The sequence below is a fragment of the Podarcis melisellensis genome (genome assembly GCF_964234715.1).
Source record: "Podarcis melisellensis genome assembly, chromosome: 1".
Taxonomy (NCBI): Eukaryota; Metazoa; Chordata; class Lepidosauria; order Squamata; family Lacertidae; genus Podarcis; species Podarcis melisellensis.
Window position 1 is genome coordinate 58873153 of NC_138528.1, and position 17968 is coordinate 58891120.

Genomic DNA, 17968 nt, shown 5'->3' on the forward strand with positions numbered 1-17968 from the left:
ATAACCTCCTTTATCTTAAAGGCTGATTCAAAAAGTGCTTTATCCTATCCCTTGTATGTTCAATGAAGGCCCTGTCTTTAGTTAATGGCATTAAAGTTAAGTTGTTCTGCACTCAAAGGACATCTGTTATGTGGCAACCGGAGGCTAGGATTACTCTGCAATGGCACCCTGATTATGGAATGCCGCCCCCCAGGTATATGACTGGTGCCAATCCTGAGTAGTTTCCGGTGCCATCTCTTGAGTAGTTTCAGGTGACGGTTGAACAGCAACTTATTCCAGTGGGCTTTTATGATGATAAAATAAATTGACCAGTTTTGTTGTTGTTTGTTAACTTTTCTGCTACTGCCAATCTGGTTATGATTTTGTCTGGTCCCTTTATCTTGGTGCATGCTGATTGTATGTTTGATTTTTAAGTGATTGCACCCCATCCTATTGTCATGTATTGATAAAGGCTGGATTAAAACTATTTCAAATAAATGAACTATATGTTCAATATATGGAGCTAGGACTTTGGGGTTCATGGTTTTTATGATGGTTTTAAGTTCTGCTAATAAAATGAAAGTGTTTTTTTAAAAAATAAAAATAATAATGATTAAGTTTTGAAAACTAACACAGCCAGAAAGCATTGGGTGTTATTCTTAACCCTAGGAAAGTGAAGCTGGTTGAGGTGGTCTCAGGCATGATGCTGAAGAACTTCAGGACCATTGTCTTGGGGAACTTCAACATTCACACTGAGACTGCCGTTAATGATCCAGCTCAAGATTTCATGGCCTTCATGACAACCATGGGACTTTGTTGCCTGCCCTTAGTCTTTGAATCATCTGATATGAATGTGATGGTGTGGAGATAGGAGGAGGTGAGATAATCCCATTGTCATAGTCAGACAATTTCCTGGTCAACAATGGCTGTTCCTCCACTAAGTTGTGGCTCCATTAAGATGGTCCACCTCTGGAGACACATGAAATCTGTTGGATTCCTAAATACCCTAGGAATTTTTTTGACAGGAATGGCATTTAAGTGGTAAATAAGTGAATAAATAATCTGTTGAGGTTCTAATGTCACTTTGGAATGGTGAAATGTGATAGGCCATTGACACAATTGTTCCCCAGTGCCCCTTCTTGTGCTTAGGACCTGTGCTACTCCTTAGTACTCTGAGGAGTTACAGGTGATAAAACAGGCCGAATGATACCTAGAGTGAAAATGATGTAAAGCTTGCTTTTAAAGGTGACAGAACGTTCATTAGAGCACATACTTTAACACTACTTCTGTATCAGGCCAGCATGAAAGATGGAGAAAGCAAGACAATTGAACCAAAAGATAGGAAAGAGAGATGTAGCCAGAGGAAAGTGAAAGAAGCTGTGGAACATCCAAGCAGTAATATCAGACAGGCAGAAAGAAATGCAGCCTTGACAAAGAAACCACAAATTTATCTTATAATAAGAACAGGAAATAACTGTGGTGACTGTGTGGTGCTTGTGGTAAAGTGGTGAATCTAAATTGTGCAGAGCTGAGCCTGGATGTTCATAGAGAGGGTGCCTTTGGCTTCTCTGTGGCTGTACATTCTCACCAATTTTTGTTTCATTTAATCTCAATTTGGGATTACTGAAATATCACACCCTAAAGACTTCAAGAGGCAGTTTGAATGAATGTAGCCAGCTGTACTAACTATTACAATGAAACCCTCCCAGGAGAATTTTAAGATTGAGAATAAAATTCATCTTCCTAACACCAAGGGTTTAGTTGGCTTTGAAAACTGTTACAGGAGAATCACAGAGGGGGCAACAAAAAGTTCAAAAGCATCAGAGACATTTTTTTTTTTGCCCTGCAAATTCTAGACAGGAATGTATTTAGAAGCATTAGCAATAGTATAGCTGTAGTAACCAACCACCCCCTGCCCAGAAAAAACCATCCTCAGTTAATGTCACATTATATGCTTTGGGCACTTACCCTGGGCAATATACTTAAAATTTTGTCATTTACTTTATATATATTTGCAAATGTATATTTATTTATTAATATAAATATTTATATGCTGCCTTTCACCCCAGCATGTCCTCTCAAAGCAGTTTGTAAATATAAGCAAACAATAACAGTAACCTCAATTTTTAAAATGAGCAACACTGCAGCATCATCAATAAAACTCTGGTTCTCAAACAGCACAAAAAAGCATGACTGAACAAGACTGCTTTGCCAATCTTCTTGATGGCTGGGAGGGGAAGTGCTAAATGAGCCTTCTGAGGAGCGAGATCTAGAGTGTAGGCACCACCACTGAGAAGCTCCTGTCCCAATGAATGCACTAAACATATCTCAGATAGGGGAAAGATGAGAGCATAGTTTCCACAGGTGGGAAAGTAATGTGGGAGAAGGTAGTCTTTCAAATATCCCAGACTGAAACTATATAGAATATTAAAAGTAACAGCCATCACTTTGAATTGAGCATACCAAAAGCCAACACAGATTAAATAGCAGTGGAGTCACATACTCCAAATGACTAGCCCCTGCCAAGAGACTGGCAGTAGTATTCCTAACCAAGCAGCTGTTGTAAAATTGCAACCTATGCAAACCTAATTGGAAATAAGCCATATTTAACTCAATGGAACTTGCTTTAGCGGCTCCAAGTTTTTAGTATGGTCATAGCATCTTTAGCTACAGTAGGGACGTTAAAATACTCTTTGAAAGTACATCTATATACTCTTTGAAAGGAGAAGCGGCATTTTGAATATTACAAGAATATACCTTATAAGCCACCTGCGTTATACCTAGACCTGCTTCAGACATAATTCAGATGACACAGTTGCTGCTAAGTGCCTGAAGTCACATTTACACCATATTTTAAAGCACTCTTACACCACTTTCACCTCATGGAGAATCCAAGAACTGTAGCTTGTTGAGGGTGCTGGGAACCGTAGGTCTGTGATTTAATCCCTGTTTTAAAAGGCTCCATCTGACCTATACATTTAATGCAATATCATACCACTTTAAACTATCATGGTTTAACTACCAAAGAACGCTGGGAAGTGTAGTTTGTTAAGGGCACTGTTCCCCTCACAGAGTTGCGATATTCAGCGCCAATCCCTCTGCCCAGGATCTTGGGAATTGCAGCTCTGCAAGAGAAACAGGGGTCTCCTAGCAACTCCTACAGCCTTAGAGGTGGGATTCCACTAAATTGTGGCATTCATGGAATGCGGTCCACTCACAGAATGAGACCTTCCTCCTCCTGTTCTCTCTGCACCTCTTAAATCTGCTCTGGAGATTTGATTCTAGTTCCCATTTACAGAGCTATGCAGAAGGAAGAGACCGGGTAGTTTCACCCTTTAATTAGTTCCCTTTTCCCTCCCTAAAAAATACACAAGAAACTCTCTTTTAAAGTTCAAATAACAAAAAACTTTTACTTAGTGTACTTGCACTTGTTGGATTAAAGATACAAGACAGGCAGGTGTTACTTATGCTACTAATTCATATTACATAGAGTGGTATCTAAGACAAAAACTGTTGCAGACTACTGGTAACTCTGAAGCAGACAGCAGCACAACAGAACAGACCTACTTCTCAGCTGCTCGAAAAGACCGTTAATAACTGCCATAACTGTACCAACTGCCATAACTGTTTCTGGCAGAAGGTGTATGACATCACAGAGTACTGTATTGGAATGCTATAACCCTTCACTTAGCATTTGGGATACTTTCATCCCACATACCCCACTTAGTGCTGTGTTGAATTCCATCCATTGTTTGTGTGGAAAGGAAAGTGTTATCCCTGTACACAGCATTTCCCGAGTAAAAATGTGGAGGCTACAGCTCTTTGTAATGTAGACGGATCCACAATGCTTATGCTTGCATGGTCCGAATTGCCTTTTTCTAATTCCAAATATGTGCTCTGGTTTCTGGATTATATTAATAGAACCCTATTATTTCTATAGTCTGTTAAAGTGAGGCAGCCTGCAATTCTTTGTGCCACATCAGAATGTGAGGGGGGGGGACCTTGACAGGGATTTAATTTTATGGCAGAACTCTTTATACAACTGCTTCCACCTAGGCTGCTCTCACTATTTAAATATGCCTCTATTTATAGAGTACCTACTACTGAGGTTTTCACACCTGAAATTGGCATTCTATTGAAGGCAGAAATAATATCCTTTCTCTATCTTTCCAAACTTCTAAAGCCTCTGAATGGAAGGAGTCTTCTTATTCTACTACTACTTTGCAATTTACTTTTAACACTTTTGGCCACAATTTAGTAGCATTGTCCTGTTCTGTTGCTGTGCTGAGAAATAGAGATCTCCTCAGCTTTGCACTAAGGGTCTTTCTGCATTGATTATTTTACATATTTTTCTAGAATGTTTTGTAAAAAATTGAATGGTTCAGAATTTTACATACAGTGGTACCTCAGGTTAAGTACTTAATTCATTCCGGAGGTCCGTACTTAACCTGAAACTGTTCTTAACCTGAAGCACCACTTTAGCTAATGGGGTCTCCCGCTGCTGCCGCACCACCAGACCACAATTTCTCTTCTCATCCTGAAGCAAAGTTCTTAACCTGAAGCACTATTTCTGGGTTAGCAGAGTCTGTAACCTGAAGCGTATGTAACCTGAGGTACCATTGTATATCCAAGGCTGTCATCCTATGCAAACTAATGCTCCTTGTTGTTGTTTAGTCGTTTAGTTGTGTCCTACTCTTCATGACCCCATGGACCAGAGCACGCCAGGCACTTCTGTCTTCCACTGCCTCCCGCATTTTGGTCAAATATTCCTTAGAAGACCAGTAATGTACACAAGTGTAGGATTCCTCTGCAGATCACAAACTTTCTGAGTTATATTCTAATTTGAACTGTTTCACACTTTATTTGGTATTCAAGCTACATCAAGCATTTGGACAAGTCTATCTTAGCTTGCAAAACCAAGATACGCAAAAGCAGTTTTCCTGCCCTTGTGACCCCCTTCACATGAGCTGCAGTAAAACCAGGAAGCATCTAAATAACCATAGTTCCCCCTTTCATTCAAAACAGGAAACGATGGTTACCAGCTTCAGAACAAACCAGGATATTAAACCACAGTTTGAAGGCCTGTGTTGATATGAACTACGATAGTCTGAACTGGCTCCAAGTGTTACACTAGTGTATGTTGCAGTAAATGCCTGTGATCTGGGAGGGAAATGTGTTTGCAACCCCTTGGGAGGCGTGTGGCTCTCTTGCATGGTTGCACAAATGGTTCACATTTGTTATAACAACTCAGTGGCAGGGCACAAGCTTTGTGTGTTCTGTGTCCTGGGCTCAAACCGTTGAAAGGACCAGGCAGCGGGTGATGGGAAAAGACCTGTGCTGAGATCTTGAAGAGCTTCTTCAACTCAGAGTAGACAATTACGGACTTGAGGGTCCATGGTCTAACACAGCATAAGGCAGTTGATAGGTTCCTGTCTGTTTTAGCTTCAGACTTTGCTTTTACCTTTCTAAAGCAGGGGTCAGCAAACTTTTTCAGCAGGGGGGCCATCCACTGTCCCTCAGACCTTGTGGAAAGCCAGACTATATTTTGAAGGGGGAAAATGAATGAGTTCCTATGCCCCACAAAAAAACCCAGAGATGCATTTTAAATAAAAGGGCACATTCTACTCATGTAAAAACATGCTAATTCCCGGACTGTCTGCGGGTTGGATTTAGAAGGTGATTGGGCCAGATCCGGCCCCCGGGCCTTAGTTTGCCTACCCATGGGCTAAAGAGTCAAATTTTCCTACTTTCTTGTATAAGCCTGAGTGTGTTTCCATTGTCTTTCTAACACAGCAGGTTTGTCAGTTGTGTGGCCAACAAAATCCTGTGGGGCTGTTTTAGTACAAAATCTTAGAAATGCATAGCAGGGAGTATAAAAATCAAAACCGAGACAGAGACTTCTTCCAAGTTGTAGTGGAATGGACACAGATGGGAATTGGAAGAAAAGCATACATGGGATGCATGTATCCAGCTGAAAGATCTAAGCCCAGTGATTTCAGCACATTCAGCCAGACTTTTCCATTTCCTGTTTGGTATTTTTCATATTCATTTCTAGTGATGATTCTGGTATTGCATATAAATCCAGCTCACATTTTAAAAATGTAAGATGCTGACATTCTCATTTTAAATATACTTTTAAATTGTTTCTCTACCTTTTTAAAGGATACTTTTTATTAAATATTTTCCTCATTTACAAAAGCACATGCACTGTCTCTATTTTCAGGTTATGTTTTCTACAGATCAGTTATATTTGTTGTGAGACAATAGTTTCTCTACTTTAAACAGATATGGGAAATGGATCCTGGCGGAGAGCAAAAGGGTGGCCACAAAAGGGAGTGAAGGAAGATTGCTTCTTCTCCCCAGGGTGGAGTGTATAAACACAAAATGAACTGGAATAAATCTGGCTGGGATGGATCTCAGTAACTGATCCACCTTTCTGAGCTTTCTTCCTCTTTACTGGTTAGTAAAGAAAACATTTTATAAAGAGGGTAAGGACCTGTGCACAAACCCACTGGAACATGTAAGAGTATAAGATGAGCCTGTTGGATCAGGCCAATGGCCCACCACTTAGTCCAGCATCCAGTTCTCACGGTGGCCAACCAGATGTCTGTGAGAAGCCTGCAAGCTAGACATGGGCACAATAGCATGGGGATAGCCATTCATATGCTGGGAGAAGAAGGCATGATTGTATGCCTACTCTGGCGTGCGCAGAGATAGAATTTTAGCTTTGTGTTGTAAGCTAGTCAGAATGCAGGTGCTAAGTTCAACCTGCATATATCAGGTTCCTTCACTGTATAGACCAGAAGCCTCACTGTATGGACTAACAGCAACATGTAAAGGTAAAGGTAAAGGTACCCCTGACCGTTAGGTCCAGTCGTGGACGACTCTGGGGTTGCGGTGCTCATCTATAGGCTGAGGGAGCCGGCGTTTGTCCGCAGACAGCTTCTGGGTCCCACACAGCAACATGTAGGTTAGGGGAATTCTGCTGGCTCACCGAGACTACACCAGGTCTGGGGAACCTGTGGTCTTCCAGATGCTGCTGGCCTTCAACTCGCCTCAGCTGCAGCCACCTGGCCAATTTTCAGAAATAATGGGACTCAGAGGATGAAATTCAATGTTGCACTATGTTGAGCATTCCATCAGCGCAAACTTTTCAGCTTGTCAGTTGGAAGGATTTCAATAATAATAATAATAATAATATAATATTATTTATACCCCACCCATCTGGCTGGGTTCCCCATGCATGCTGTTTTGGGGTTTCCTGACCCCCAACTATGCACCTGCAGGGGGTGCATGGGGAGAAGACAGAGGGGAATGTTCAAGTGGAAGACCTTGCACAACAGGATTCATTAGGTGAATCCTTCCCATGGTCTAACAATATCTGGAGTGCTACAGGTTCACCATCTCAGTTCTTACCACATACCAGATTTGCCAGGAAGTATTTCATTTTTGCTATTACAGCCATTATACTTCTCTAGACAGACATGATGGATAGAAGGAAAACTGTGGACATTATTCAGCATCAGCATCATTTATATGCCACCCATCTGATTGGAAACCACCTGGTGCTGTGCAGAAATACCTGCAAAGATTCATAGAATCATAAAGTTGGAAGAGACCACAAGGGCCATCGAGTCCAACCCCCTGCCAAGCAGGAAACACCATCAGAGCACTCCTGACATATGGTTGTCAAGCCTCTGCTTAAAGACCTCCAAAGAAGGAGACTCCACCACACTCCTTGGCAGCAAATTCCACTGTTGAACAGCTCTTACTGTCAGGAAGTTCTTCCTAATGTTTAGGTGGAATCTTCTTTCTTGTAATTTGGATCCATTGATTTGTGTCCGCTTCTCTGGAGCAGCAGAAAACAACCTTTCTCCCTCCTCTATGTGACATCCTTTTATATATTTGAACATGCCTATCATATCACCCCTTAACCTCCTCTTCTCCAGGCTAAACACGCCCAGCTCCCTTAGCCGTTCCTCATAAGGCATCGTTTCCAGGCCTTTGACCATTTTGGTTGCCCTCCTCTGGACACGTTCCAGTTTGTCAGTGTCCTTCTTGAACTGTGGTGCCCAGAACTGGACACAGTACTCCAGGTGCTATACTCCAATTGATGCAGCCCAGAATTGCATTGGCTTTTTTAGCTGCCACGTCACAGCTTATTCCACATTACAATATGAATGTTAAAGATCATAAGAACTTTCTTTTTTGGCTGGCATTTGGTGTTAGGAGTGATGTAGAGTAGAGCTCAGAGTAGACCAAGTGAAGTCAATGGACAAGCCTCCAGGTCAAATCAGGATATTAGTTCATGCAAATAAATAGCAAAGCTCTTCAAACAATGTTGCAGAGTCTTAAGAAGAAATATAATAGTACCCAGACACCATGTTCTTGCGCTTTATCTTGAGGTATATTGAACTGTTTACAGATGTTCATCTTCAAAGCAACATGGTTCTGGATGTGCCATTTTTCAATCTGCCCCCCTCCAATTCTCTGGTGCTGATTCTGTCCATGTATTTAGAAAGGGAGCGTTCCAGTGCTCATCTTTACCTCTTTTTCTTTGCTGTACTATAAAGTGGCCCTCAAAATGAGGAGGAGGTGCAGGACTGTTGAAAATCAGAACTGGCTGCCAGATTTGTTCAAAGAGTAAAAGAAAACACAGAATCTCATTTTGGCAAATCAACGGACTTTGTTGTGTTTGTTTTGGATAGTGTGCAGCCTTGGCCCAGGGCAGAAAACTTAAGAAATGAAAGGTTTAAGTATAGGCCAGGGGTAGGAAACCTAAGGCCAATCCCCTCCTCAATCCAGCCTGCGGACGGTCCGGGAATCAGTAGAATGTGTGCTTTTATTTAAAATGCATCTCTGGGTTATTTGTGGGGCATAGGAATTCATTCATTCCCCCTCCCCCCCCAAAAAATATAGTCCGGCTCCCACATGTTCTGAGGGGTGGTAGAGTGGCCCACGGCAGAAAAAGGTTGCTGACCCCTGGTATAGGCCTTCCCAACTGGGAGCTGATTCACACATCACTCCCCACACCCCTGCCCATAGCTGTGTAACTATAGGATTGCTTTCCACATTTGCATTTCTCCAAAAACATACAACACACAAAAATACACTCCTTTACCATGAGGTTACAAACTGCTGCAATGACATGGCTAAGAGGGTGAGCAAAGAAGCCACTGCTTGAAACTTTCTTGAGCCAGCCAAGCCTCCAACACATAAGCACTGCCTACACATATAGTGGTACCTCGGGTTAAGTACTTAATTCGTTCCAGAGGTCTGTTCTTAACCTGAAACTGTTCTTAACCTGAAGCACCACTTTAGCTAATGATTCCTTCTGCTGCCGCCATGCAGCCGGGGCACAATTTCTGTTCTTATCCTGAAGCACTATTTCTGGGTTAGTGGAGTGTGTAACCTGAAGCGTATGTAACCTGAAGCATATGTAACCCGAGGTACCACTGTACAATAAAGCATTTGATGCAGGAGTGACTAGTCCTCTGTTTGGAGGCCTGATTCAACCCCACTAAGCATTTTTCCCCCCTGCAGCCACCCCTCCCCTGCCACTGTTTGACAGTGGGACGAAAATATGTGTTGTTGATGTTTTACAAAGACATAGTGCTAGGGTGTTGGATTTATTATTATTTTATTATTATTATTATTAATTAAATTTATATAGCACCCTTCATCAAAAGATCTCAGGGCAGTTCACAGAATAAAATACAAGATAAAACACAAGTAAATAATTAAAGTCAACAAAACAAGAACACCTCCCCTTCCCACAGAATCATTTAAAAGGCTGTGGGTTAAAAGGCCTGGTTGAAGAGGAGTGTTTTCGCCTGACACTTATATATATAGTGATGGCGCCAGGCAAACTTCCCTGGGGAGAGCATTCCACAAATGGGGAGCCACTGCAGAAAAAGCCCGTTCTTGTGTTGCCATCCTCCAGATTTCACATGGAGGAGGTACATGAAGAAGGGCCTCGGATGATGAATGCAGAGTCTGGGGCAGTTTATATGGGGAGGGGCGGTCCTTGAGGTATAGCGGTATTGAGTTGTTAAAGGCTTTATAGGTCAAAACCAGCACTTTGATCTAAACTCTCTGCCCAGTTCAGTACCCTGATAGTGATGCAAGACACCTGTCACAGATTTATCAGACCAATAATTTGATGAGCAGGGAGGGGCAGTAATCCTCCCCACTCGGGTGATCTGCTTGCCTATGTGTGTGTGTTGTGTGTGTGTGCATGCGCTAGTACGAGGTGGCCACACCTGCAACTGGCATTCAGCCTGTGGAGTGTTGTAGAAGGGTAAATAAGGCAAACCCTTGGTCCAAAAAGTTCATGAATGGTTCCCACACCTGTGCAAGCTGCATCCCTGCAGAGACTTTCTTGCACAGCCAAGCAACTCTTTAAGGCTGCCTAGATGTACATACAATCTTGCATGAGTACAGTTTGGAGAACTGGGCCAAAGCTATCAAAATGAATTTTGATAGGAACAAATGTCAAATTCTACATTTAGGCAGGAATAACCAGCTGCACAAACAGAAGATGGGGAATGACAAGCTTAACATGAATCAACAGTGTGATGCAGCAGCAAAGAAAGCTAATGTTATTCTAGGCTGCATCAATAGAAGTTTAGTGTCCTGATAAAGGAAAGTAATAGTCCCACTCAATTCTGCCTTGATCAGACCACACCTGGAGTACTGTGTCCAATTCTGGGCACCACAATTTAGGAAGGATATTGACAAGCTGGAATGTGTGCAGAGGAGGGCAACCAAGATGATGAAGGGTCTGGAAACTAAGCCTTATCAGGAATAGGGACCATATAGAACACACATAGGTTGAAAGGTTTGGCTTCACAATCCTGCAAAGTTGTTAGGAACTTCAGTTCTGCTTGAATTCCTTTCACTATGGAGGCCTTTTTTCTGAGTGTCGCTGCCATGAAGTTGTGGCAGAGAATTTGACCTACTCCATAATGGCACCTTCTCTGTAGAATCCAGTCCAAAAGGAGCTTGCCAAACCAGCTTTTACCCAGGTGTAAAACTGCATATTTGTTTCAGCAAATCTGAGTTGTGTTCTTTGTTGTACCTTAAAGTGGCACTCAGGTTTTAAAAAAGCTGTATCAACAATGTTTTAAGAAGTGATCGGTAAAGAACTTGCTAATGGACGATCTGTTTAATGCTTTTTGTTGGTTTTATTGGTAAAAAGTAAAGGTGTTCAAAGAAAACTAATATTCCAGGCACCTACATTTTAGTGCTGCTGTTATGATTTCAAGTCTTTTTATATACTTTGCATTTTCACTGTTGTACCTGAAATGCTGGATGTAGCTTGAGACAATGGTATGGCGCTCTCTCTCTCTCTCTCTCTCTCTCTCTCTCTCTCTCTCTCTCTCTCTCTCTCTCTCTCTCTCTCCACGTCCTATCCTGCTAGCATGGATAATTTACATGAAGTTGTCGTGTTAAGTATTCCTAAGAAAATGATACCATGACAACTGCCACAACAGATGGTATTTTTCTTGTCTCTAAGATACGGAACAAACATTCAGTGATGTCCTGCCCTTTTGTGATTTGTAAAATATTTTGGGGCTCCACTCAAATGTTATGAATCAAAACAGATTTCCTGGAAGAAACATGCTGGTGGCCGTCAGGAACTAGCATTCAAGTTGTATTAATAAAGGGGCATCAAAATAGAATTATGTAGGAGGACAATGAGTCTTGTGGGCCTTATTTAAAATTCCACTTAACATCAGTAAACTTTTAACCTCAATACTTTTGTTTTTAATAGAAATATCTGCACTGTCAAGATGCTTGCCTTAGTAAATAACCCACCTGAATTAGTGCTTCATTTTGGCTTCCAGCCAAGTTGAATGATGTTTAAAGTTTAGGGTTTTGGTTTTTTTAATGTTAAGATCTTTCATATGTATATGAATATGTATCATGGGGCATGATATGTATCATGGGGCAAACTCTTTCACACACATTTTAAAAGTATGATCTCCCCAATTCATCAAAGGCTGCATCTCTCTGGGTTCCTTTATCTCCAGTAGGATATATATTTGGGGTGTTCTTTGTTGTATTCCTGCCAAATATCTACAACTGCAAGCATGTTCCTCTTGTTGGATTGGTGAAACATGCACAGTACTGTATTCAGCAATGGCAGAGCCAATCATATATTTGAAGAGGGTAAAAGGGATGGATCCTTCCCTTTCTTCTATGGGTGCTGGCTTATTTTCTGTTTGATCTGACATCAAGTCTTTAATAAATGGCTACTGGCAGGGTTTGTGAACTAGCTCTAATTGCTTTCTGAAATGAGTACAAAAAGTTCTTTTTTAAAAAATGCTTTGGGTCAGAGGACCAACTGCACATGATGCAGTTATGACAAAAATAGTCATAAAAAATAAAAAACAACGCATCAAAAGGTACACAACCAAATCAACAATTTCCACACTAAATCATAATAATATATAAAAATAAAAATACCAAAAAAATATTTTCAATAACAGCAACAACCCTCCTCTCAACAGAAACTCCTTAAATAATACCCCAACCCAAGTGTCTGTTCAACAGCCTCAGTTTTCGTAGCTGAAGTCAGTCAAGGTCCCTGCTGTCTCAGACCAGGTGGAAAAGGCCTGCAAGGCAGGGAGCCAGATCTTTCAGGACTCACACCCAAGATGGTCCACAGTGTCCTACATCATTTGTTAAGGGTATGCAACTTACTAGATTTCATGCTGGGCACTTGGAAGCCAGAGGATGGGACTTGTATATCAGCTGCATAGGATTCTGACAATGGAGGGTTGCAGGATGCAGGAAGCCACTACAGAACGAACCTTTCTGATTCCTTCATGCTTCATAGTGGATTTTGGGTCTTAATAACAATTTTGATGCCCTGAAATCAGCTGTGACTGTGCAAGGAAATAGGGCATGCCTGGTTGCATTTCCGGACTCCCACGTGGATACTTTGTTGAACACCCATTACTTGAAACATATGCAACCTTCTGCACACTCTCTCTTCCTGGTTTCTTCACTTTTCATATTTGTCAGACTTAGACAATGGTAACTGAGGTGAAAGAATAGATTGAACAGTGTATCTTAACTCTAGATGTGCTAACTGATGGCCAAGAAGAGGCTACACAAACCGTTTTTTAAGTCTTCTCTCTGCTGTGATTAGTGACATTTACCATACATGCTTACTAAGCTAGAAAGATTTTACTACTTATGCTTTTTCCAGCTCAGATCTTTATTGGCTGCTGTTTAAGCCTACATTATGTGCACTTTGCAGCAAGGCAGGTTTGCTATTAAACGATATGTGACCAAATATAGTTTTAGTTATAGCGCTCTCTCTCTCTCTCTCTCTCTCTCTCTCTCTCTCTCTCTCTCTCTCTCTCTCTCTCTCTCTCACACACACACACACACACACACATACACACAGTGTTTTTTTCTTAAATAAATGTTTAGGGGTACTCTCATTTTCCTATTCATATTGAAATCCTGTCCCTCAGTGAGGCCAAGCTTAGATCCACAAAATATTTAGGGGTATGTGTACCCCTGTGTCCCCCCAGAAAAAAGCACTGTGTGTGTGTGTACAGTAAAACATCAAGCCCTGTATAGTAAGATTGAAAGTGTGTGTTTTAGTATGAATGTGCAGAATAAATGATGGACTACAGATGTATGGTGTTTGTCATTGAAGATTTGGATGAAGACTGTCACATAGCAAGGCAAGGACTGAGTCACATTACAGGCGTAAAATGCCGCTCAGACATTCCTTTTCTTAATTTGGATCAAAGCTGGCTTGGGGAAAAATTCATCAATATGCAGTGTTTCATAAGTAAAAAACAGGATAGATATGGATTGTGGCTAATGTTGCGTTTACACTGATTCCCAAACCAGTAGTGGTAGCATACAGGATGCAGAGTAAACTGAAGTGTGTACATAGCCAATAACTCTTTTGTGCATTAAACAAGAACATTTACAGGAAATTTCACACTCCACCCAGATATAACTCCAGTACCACCTACTGATTAAACTATATGATACTATCCATATTGTGGTCATATACTAAAATGTTTTATAATATTAGGGTAAACATTTTTATTGTGTGTGCTATTTTACTATACATAATGAGCTTTTTATATGGAGGATTAGTTTCAAAACCGGTTCCCTTACTTGCAGTTAGAAGTGGCGGAAGTTTCTCCTGTATAATATAGGCCTGGTTTACACACACAGCATAATGAGGTAAGAATAAGGTAGTAGAATTCTCACCTGGTAGAATGGATTATACCAACTGCAGTTAGGCAATCACATTTCTTGTGTTAAGAAAACAAAAACCTCCTGCAAAAAGAAACCCAGCACAATAGGAACAAGCTAGGTTAAAAACATTAATCAGGGGGGTTGTTGGTTTCCATGCAGGAGCATTAAAAATGGTGCTCCCCTTTATCAGCCTGAAGTGGCATAACTCACTTTATCACCTCAGGATTCTACTATTTCCTTCTTCTGCGTGTCTTGACCAGGCCATATAAATTAGAAAACCCAGAGATATTTTTTGCAGGGGGAGAGGAGAGAAGGATAGCTCTTCTTTAGTCTCAAAGTTTTTGTCTTTCAGTTTTTGTTTAGATACCTGGTGGTAATTGAACTTGGAGCTGGTGTGCCTTTAAATAAGAGGACAGAGAGAAAAAAATTTACATTAGGATTGCTGGGGAAGGGAATGTTACCCCCACAATGATTTTTCTGGCCAAATGAAGTTTATAGTGATAATACTCCCATGCTCTAGTCACATTGAAAGAAATTCTGAATACAGTTGTACCTCGGGTTAAGTACTTAATTCATTCTGGAGGTCCGTACTTAACCTGAAACTGTTCTTAACCTGTTCTTAACCTTTAGCTAATGGGGCCTCCTGCTGCTGCCGCGCCACCAGAGCACAATTTCTGTTCACATCCTGAAGCAATATTTCTGGGTTAACAGAGTCTGTAACCTGAAGCGCATGTAACCCGAGGTAGCACTGTATCTGCATAGCCCATATTGTAGTTCTCTTTATTTTAAATGAAGAAGAGACTCACCATGAGAAACAGCCGTTGCCTTCAGTAATCAGCTGCTATTCATACCATTTAGAGAATGATGTGAGTAAACATGCTCTGGATTCCAGTTGAGGTTTCTAGTTTCCATTTTTGAATTCTACTGCCTCCATGACTGGAAATTTCTGCCAGCTGTCCCACTTAGGAGTAAAGGAGAAACTTTCCTCACATCAAACAAATATGGTGCCCCGTGTTTATTTTCAGCAGACAGTGACAAGAAACATTGGAAAAGTTACTCTTGGGACCCATTTGTATATTGGGCTGGTAGCGTGGCACAGCTGGGAACAAACTGGCTCTAAATCAGTTGGTAGGCATATGTGTGTCTGAGAGAGAGATCCTTATTTGGTCGAGGCAGTCTTAACCGTGTCATAAAAAGGTTCCCCCAAATAAAGATTTTGTTACCTGAACCACCCGAACCACATGTGGAACTGTGTCACACAAACCACGTCCCGTGGGGCTTATTCTCCCTGTGGTATCTAATACAAGTTAAGGGCAGGTCTGCATTGTCTTTCTATTAGGTGAGTGAAAAGAGCATAAGGTATTGTGGTCTGCACAAACATAAGCAATTCACTATGGCCTGCTCAGAAGGTGTCATGTTGGTGTAGCTCCTTGGGAGAAAAGGAGGGTTATAATTGTAATAAATAATAACGTAAAGTATTAAGCAGAGGATTTTGACATGAACTTCTGCCTGACAAGTTGATTTCACATGAATAGTAGAATGAAGTCCAAAGGGTGCAGTAATGCATTTTCATTTATCTCTCATTCCCTCTCTCTTTCTCCCTCTTTTTCTCTTTTTAAGATTGAAAATATAGATGCGTGCCTGAGTTTTTTGGCTGCCAAAGGAATAAATATACAGGGACTGTCTGCAGAAGGTGAGTCCGTATTTGTAGTATTTATATAGCAACAAGATTAGTGGAGCTACAGGACAGTCTTATAGATTACGATGATGACAAAAAAATAATAATAACCACCGTCAGTGTGAATAAATATTTTATATCGTAACCTGCATTCAAGTCTATTAGAGTTCAAGATAGCAGTGTATCTGTTTCACCTAATACTAGGTGTAAAGTATAAATAGAAGTTAGCTTGTTTATCATTGTAAGGGTGACACAATTTTGACTTTGACTGATTTGTGTGCACTCAGTTGGCCAAACCAGATTCAGGCAATGAATTATGCTTTGTGGTTAATTTATCTATAGAGGTCATATGTCTTAAAGGTGCTGATATAAAATAATCCAATGCTCAGACTGTAATTGTTTAAACTCCTTCATGGCATAATCATGAATTAGGTATGTTTCATGCCTGCTTAATTAAAAACAAGCTGTATGTTGTCTGGCTCTTATCCAAGCTCTGTGGGCAACTCCTGATATTCACTTGGGATAGACACGTCGAGCTGTTCCTGGTGCTATGAGGTCAATAGGGAAACTCTTGTTTGCATCAGAGTCATTGTGCACACAAAAGGTGATCCTTGATTGGGCTGCGTGGTGAAGCTATTTGTATGTTCATCACAGCTCTGAGTTGCTATTTTACTTTCACTTGCATGTTTGCAAGCGGAAGCAGGAGTTAGCCACTTCAATAAATGGCAGTTAAATCTGCCGCTGAACGCTTTCTCTTACCCCTCCTCACTATTCTCAAAATTAGCAGTTGGATTTGCAAATACAGGTGAGCCTGTTTTATTCTTGGTCATTTATGTGAAAGACAGATTGTGTGAGTTTTGTATGCATTTTTACTTGCGAATAAGGTTTACCTTGACAGCAAAAGCTGCCACAGTTTCCTTGAGTTCACACTGCTGCTTTGAGAGCACATTTATACATGTCAGCTGCCAGAATGCTTAAATGGAAGATCAACAGATCAACTCTCGGCTGACATGGGAAAGATTCCCTCATTCCCTGGGTAGGAGAATCCCGGTTGCCAGCAAATGGAATCTCCTGGCTCTAAACAAGAACACTGAGCACAGAGGGAATCCCAGCTGCTTATGCCAATGGGATAATTATACTTTTTCTTTCTGTCTTCCACTCTCAGGCTGAATTATATTTATGTTTAAAGTAAGAGCACTAAGTGGCAGACAAGTACTGTACATACAAAATATGACTTTCAAATCCAAAACAAGGGGAGCCCAGAAATTCAACAAGTCATTTTTTTGTTTTTCCCTGTACAAGGACATTATAGCTTTCGAGTTTTTCAGGAAAGGGTTTCTTCCAGTTAAGGGCTGGTTCACACATGCCTTTACATCATCAAAATTTGTTGAATCGCAGCTGAGTGACTCCATTAAAAAGCATTATGTTTCAAGTTGTTGATATGAAATTATATGAAAGTCCTGCCAGGAAAGCACATTTTCACATGCAAGTCTGTTCCTCCATGCTGCTGCTACTTCTTCCCTCCTCCTCCTCCTCCTCCTCCTCCTCCTCCTCCTCCTCCTCCTTCTTCTTCTTCCTCCTCCTCCTCCTCCTCCTCCTCCTCCTCCTCCTCCTCCTCCTCCTCCTCCTCCTCCTTGCTTAGTACTGAGCCTCTTCAGCTAACTTTCTGTGTGGCTTCTTTTGTTCCCAATTGTGATTTGAGTGGTTTGTGTCACAAGGGGAAAAGAAGAAAAGAAATAATATAAAAAACTTAAGTAAAGGAAATCAAGGCATCCAAGACAACAGAAACCTCACAGCATGGAAGCTTCCAAACACCAGACTGAAAAAAGAAACCCTCCCTGCCCTAAAAAAAAATTAGAACATCTGGCAGTATTTTGCTTTCAGTTTTTTAAAATACCCTTTTTTGTGGCCAAAATGGAAATGACTGGGCTACAGACTCACATCGACAAAACCTATGTGTATATATTTAAACAGACACACAGGACAGAAGGGAGCAGCAAGAGGAAGTAATTCAGACTGTACTAGTCGGCAAAAAACAAAGAGGTTGATGTGCCCTCTATGTGCAAAGTCCAG

The 17968-nt window shown here is 41.1% G+C and overlaps 1 protein-coding gene and 1 long non-coding RNA gene across 14 annotated transcripts in view; one reads left to right on the forward strand and one right to left on the reverse strand.

Annotated features, from left to right (window-relative positions):
• The window catches only part of LOC309358991, a 40779-nt gene extending 29436 nt beyond the window's left edge, over window positions 1–11343 (reverse strand). For 2 of the 6 annotated variants that reach the window (XR_014163688.1, XR_014163689.1), the window contains exon 1: window positions 3504–4529. This is a non-coding gene — a long non-coding RNA (uncharacterized lncRNA). The other 4 variants (XR_014163687.1, XR_014163690.1, XR_014163691.1 and 1 more) reach the window with 4 other exon arrangements.
• NAV2 (neuron navigator 2) overlaps window positions 1–17968 on the forward strand; it is a 535652-nt gene that overhangs the window by 354655 nt on the left and 163029 nt on the right. For all 8 annotated transcript variants that reach the window (XM_081891071.1, XM_081891073.1, XM_081891066.1 and 5 more), the window contains exon 4: window positions 15838–15910. In XM_081891071.1, the coding sequence (XP_081747197.1) occupies window positions 15838–15910 (73 nt within the window). The remainder of the gene's footprint in view (window positions 1–15837; window positions 15911–17968) is intronic.